The following is a 5,358-nucleotide window of genomic DNA, read 5'->3' as shown; positions in this document are numbered from 1 at the left end:
TCCAAGACAACAGTCATTAACCATTCCTCTCCTGCTGATTCCTTTATATGTCACTCCTATATCAGCCCCTCTTCCACTCCACTCTACTTCCCAGTAACAGCGCCCAGTCAGACCCTCTCTACACAGCACCTGTCCCCAGCCCTCAAATCTCTCTGGGTGATCAGGATACGGCTGCTTCTCTCTCCTACATGTCACCTTTCTGTTCTCCTCAGACAGAGAGAGGTGTCTGTTTACTGTGTTTAGGTCCAGTGTGAGATCACAGACATCTGATGGATGAAACCAGACACAATATTAGAAATCATCATCATTCACATTAGAATGTTAACTCACTTCTCACTAATTAATTTAATGTAGATGTTTCTAGGTATCAAAAGGAGAAGTTAAGGTAACTTGAGACTTGTTGAATGATCATATGTTATACTGTATGGTAATATAAAACACACTTATTCACATTAATTACACACACACACACACACACACACACACACACACACATTGTCAAAGCAACTCTTTGTAAACGTTGGTGTCCCTGATTTCTGCTTCTGTAGAACTACAGCTGATATTTAATATGACCAAGTAAGTAATGATGGTGGTTATTGACTTTGACTTAACTTGAATTAAGACTTATTCTTAGTCATATTCTTCACAGCAGTCAACACTCACATTTTCTAAGCCCAGGTTTCATTCTGTTCTCTCCACCATGTTCCACACTGTAGCGGTAAGCAGAAGAACAGACAGTCATTGAGTGATACACCTGAACTCACACACACACACGCACACAAACACACACACACACACACACACACACACACACACACACACAAACACACAACTTTGTTCAACTGTTGGTAAGAATGTTTGTCTCAACTAGCCTGATAAGTCAAACATGTCTGATATGAACATCGACATAAACCCTCTACACACTTGAGTTTCTCCAGTCTGCAGTGTGGATCCTCCAGTCCAGTAGAGAGCAGTCTGACTCCTGAGTCTCCTGGGTGATTGTAGCTCAGGTCCAGCTCTCTGAGGTGTGAGGGGTTTGACCTCAGAGCTGAGACCAGAGAAGCACAGCCTTCCTCTGTGACTAGACAGCCTGACAGCCTGCAAAGAGTCAAATCATATTAAAATCACACTGATAATCTTTGGTGGTGACAATAGTGGCATTCAGCATATTCAAAAACATCAGTGTCCTGAAACCTACCATATCTGTTCATAAATTAATGAATGTGTCATTATTATAAAATATCATAATATTACTTGTAGAGAGGAAAAATGGGAGAACTACATATATGAAGTGCTTTCATTTCTAAACAGTAAAATATATATGTATGAATACTCTCAAATAAAAGGTGACATTCTGTCCTGTCACCTAATATGAAACATTATATCTCAAATCCTAAATGCTGGAGAATAGAGCCACATTTAAAACTGTAAGCTTCACTGTCCAAACACATATGTTGTGGACTATGTGTGTCTGGTAAACACATGTGGATCTGGTGAACAGTTATCACTTGTTGACCAACTACAGGAATACTGACCTCAGAGTCTCCAGTTTACAGTGGGGATTCCCCAGTACAGCAGAGAGCAGCTTCACTCCTGAATCCTTCAGGTCATTGTTACTCAGATCCAGCTCTCTCAGGTGTGAGGGGTTTGACGTCAGAGCTGAGACCAGAGAAGCACAGCCTTCCTCTGTGACTAGACAGTCTGACAGCCTGCAAAGAGTCAAATCATACTAAAATCACACTGATATTATTTGGTGGTGAAAATAGTGGCAGTATATTTTTTCAACATATTCAGATACATCAGTGTCCTGAAACCTGCAATATCAATTTGTAAATTAATGAATGTATAATTATTACCAATGATCAAACTATTAATTGTAGAGAAATAAATGTATAGTATGAATATTTGAGTAGACTGACCAGACCAGTATAAAAAGCAGTATCAGTCAAAAGACAGACAGTGAGGTATCAGATTTAGATTGTATTGAGTATACAGTCCACACCATATCTATTTTGACAGTGAACCTAACATTTTAAATGTGGCTCTATACTCCAGCATTTGGCTACAACAAAACATGCTAACCTCTCACCATTACCAATAACAGAGGCTACAACAAAACATGCTAACCTCTCACCATTACCAATAACAGAGGCTACAACAAAACATGCTAACCTCTCACCATTACCAATAACAGAGGATACAACAAAACATGATAACCTCTCACCATTACCAATAACAGAGGCTACAACAAAACATGCTAACCTCTCACCATTACCAATAACAGAGGCCACAACAAAACATACTAACCTCTCACCATTAACCTCAAATAAAAGGTGACATTCTGTACTGTCACCTAATATGAAACATTCTATCTCAAATCCAAAATGCTGGAGCATAACACCAAATGTAAAACTGTAAGCTTCACTGTCCAAACACATATGGTGTGAACTATGTGTGTCTGGTAAACACATGTGGATCTGGTGAACAGTTATCACTTGTTGACCAACTACAGGAATACTGACCTCAGAGTCTCCAGTTTACAGTGGGGATTCCCCAGTCCAGCAGAGAGCAGCTTCACTCCTGAATCCTTCAGGTCATTGTTACTCAGGTCCAGCTCTCTCAGGTGTGAGGGGTTTGACGTCAGAGCTGAGACCAGAAAAGCACAGCCTTCCTCTGTGACTCCACAGCCTGACAGCCTGACAAAGAGATCATCATGACTTCAAACACACTGTTAATTTAACACCAGTAGTGTAGAAGGACAATGGCAGATGCATTTGGTTTATTCTCCCAAACAACATATAGATTCATCTTCCATCTCCTAGAATTGTATGGTCGTAATGTTATACTAATGTGAAAATCAATGCATTTATTCAATATGTTTTTCAATGTAATATTATATACATATTATAATACATATTTTTCTCAACTGAATATTTCTTCCTGATGATTAGTTCTTATATGTAATTGTATTTACTCACAGAGCAGCTCTGGAGGCTTTGACCACTGGAAGCAGCCTCAGAAGACCTTCCTCTGATCTGGAGTATTTCTTCAGGTCAAACACATCCAGCTCCTTTTCTGAAGTCAGCAACACAAAGACCAGAGCTGACCACTGTGCAGGTGACAGTTTGTCTTCTGAGAGACTTCCTGATCTCAGGTAGCTTTGGATCTCCTCCACTAGAGAATGGTCATTCAGTTCATTCAGACAGTGGAACAGATTGATGCTCCTCTCTGGAGAGAGATTCTCCCCGATCTTCTCCTTGATGTACTTCACTGTTTCTTCATGGCTCTGTGAGCTGCTTCTTGTCTTTGTCAGTAGGCCTCGTAAGTGCTTCTGATTGGACTCCAGTGAGAGGCCCAGAAGGAAGCGGAGGAAAAGGTCCAGGTTTCCTGTCTCACTTTGTAAGGCTTTATCCACAGCACTCTTGTAGAAAGTAACTGCAGACTTGTCTCTAAACAGCAAAGAAAAGATACTGGACTTTGTTTGCAGTTTGTCCAATAGATTCTCATTATTGTTGATGAATGAGAGGAACACATATACAGCAGCCAGAAACTCCTGAATGCTCAGATGCACAAAGCAGTACACCTTGTCCTGGTACAGCCCACATTCCTCTTTAAAGAGCTGTGTGCACAATCCTGAGTACACTGAGGCTTCATTGACATCAATGCCAGCCTCCTTCAGGTCTTCTTCATAGAAAATCAGATTGCCCTTCACAAGCTGTTGAAAAGCCAGTTTTCCCAGTGACAGAATGCTCTCTTTATTCCAGTGTGGACCTGTCTCTTCTTTCCCAAGATACTTTTCATTCTTCTGTTTGGTATGAAACACCACAAGGTGTGTGTACATCTCAGTCAGAGTCTTGGGCATCTCTTCTCTCTTATGTTTCAACATGTGTTCAAGGACTGTTGCAGAAATCCAACAGAAGACTGGAATGTGGCACATGATGTGGAGGCTCCTTGATGTCTTTATGTGTGAGATGATTCTGCTGGCCAGGTCCTCATCACTGAATCTCTTCCTGAAGTACTCCTCCTTCTGTGGGTCATTGAACCCTCGTACCTCTGTCACCTGGTCAACACACCCTGAAGGGATCTTATTGGCTGCTGCAGGTCGGGTAGTTATCCAAAGGAGAGCAGAGGGAAGCAGATTTCCCTTGATGAGATTTGTCAGCAGAACATCCACTGAGGTTGACTCTGTGACGTCCCAACAGATCTTGTTCTTCTGGAAGTCTAGGGGCAGTCGGCACTCATCCAGACCATCAAAGATGAACAGAACTTTGTACTTGTTGTAGTTGGAGATTCTTGATTGTTTGGTTTCCATTGAGAAGTGATTGAGAAGCTCAATCAAAGTGTGTTTGTCCTCTTTCATCAAATTCAGCTCCCGAAAAGGGAATGAAAATACAAATTGGACATCCTGATTTGCTTTTCCTTCAGCCCAGTCCAGAATGAACTTCTGCACAGAGACTGTTTTTCCAATGCCAGCGACTCCCTTTGTCAGCACAGTTCTGATAGGTTTGTCTTGTCCAGTTAAGGGTTTGAAGATGTCGTTACATTTGATTGCAGTCTCTGGTCTTGCTTGTTTCCTGGTTGTTGTCTCAATCTGTCTCAGCTCATGTTCATTATTGACCTCTCCTGTTCCACCCTCTGTGATGTAGAGCTCTGTGTAGATCTTATTGAGAAGTGTTGGGTTTCCTTGTTTAGCGATCCCCTCAAATACACATTGAAACTTCTTCTTTAGATTAGATTTGAGTTCACGTTGGCAAATCACAGCAAGCTCATCTGAATCTAGAAATAACACAGAGGATATTAATATTACGTCTGTTTTAATGTCTACAGTATTGTAGGACTGTTATAAAGTTTTTAATTTGAATAATTTATTATCTTATCTGACTGTATAAATGTGTAAATGTTTTCATAATGCATTACAGACTGGTGTGACTGATTATATTATTATTGGTATTATTGATGGTATTATTAATGTTGTCTCTCTCTCTAAATTAATCAACACAACACATCCCTGCTGCTACTTGATGAGGTCACTAGGTGTTGTGTTAAGGCTGCTACAATATCATTGAGTTACACAGCTACTTTAGCTGTACTTTAGCTACAGCTTTTAAATGTTATAAAACAGCATTCAACATGAGGCAGACAGCTCGTACTTTTCTCCAGTGTGTCAGCAAGCTTCTTCTGGTTCATTTTCTTCATTACGTGCATATCAGCACCACTGAAAATGGAGAGGGCACACACACACACAGGGAGGGAATGTTGTGTTTGTTTAATATTGTTTTAGGACTATGAAAATGGAAAAAAGGATTAGCCTATGGGTTATGTAAACAACAAAAAGTAATGGGAAAATGGAAGAGAGGA

The 5,358-nt window shown here is 40.5% G+C and overlaps 1 protein-coding gene across 1 annotated transcript in view; it reads right to left on the bottom strand.

Moving 5' to 3' along the window:
- Nucleotides 1–5,211, bottom strand: part of LOC129843417 (NLR family CARD domain-containing protein 3-like) — a 10,104-nt gene extending 4,893 nt beyond the window's left edge. Inside the window, exons 1-7 of the mRNA XM_055912125.1 lie at nucleotides 5,151–5,211; nucleotides 2,979–4,776; nucleotides 2,523–2,696; nucleotides 1,536–1,709; nucleotides 925–1,098; nucleotides 664–710; nucleotides 12–266 (exon numbers count right to left, since the gene is read on the bottom strand). Of these exons, the coding sequence (XP_055768100.1) occupies nucleotides 12–266; nucleotides 664–710; nucleotides 925–1,098; nucleotides 1,536–1,709; nucleotides 2,523–2,696; nucleotides 2,979–4,776; nucleotides 5,151–5,205 (2,677 nt within the window). The 5' untranslated portion in view covers nucleotides 5,206–5,211. The remainder of the gene's footprint in view (nucleotides 1–11; nucleotides 267–663; nucleotides 711–924; nucleotides 1,099–1,535; nucleotides 1,710–2,522; nucleotides 2,697–2,978; nucleotides 4,777–5,150) is intronic.
- Between the last annotated feature and the right edge of the window lie 147 nt (nucleotides 5,212–5,358).

This window comes from Salvelinus fontinalis, unplaced genomic scaffold, assembly GCF_029448725.1.
Source record: "Salvelinus fontinalis isolate EN_2023a unplaced genomic scaffold, ASM2944872v1 scaffold_0132, whole genome shotgun sequence".
NCBI classification, from domain to species: Eukaryota; Metazoa; Chordata; class Actinopteri; order Salmoniformes; family Salmonidae; genus Salvelinus; species Salvelinus fontinalis.
Note: the sequence above shows the minus strand (reverse complement) of the source record. Positions and strands in the feature narration are given on the sequence as shown.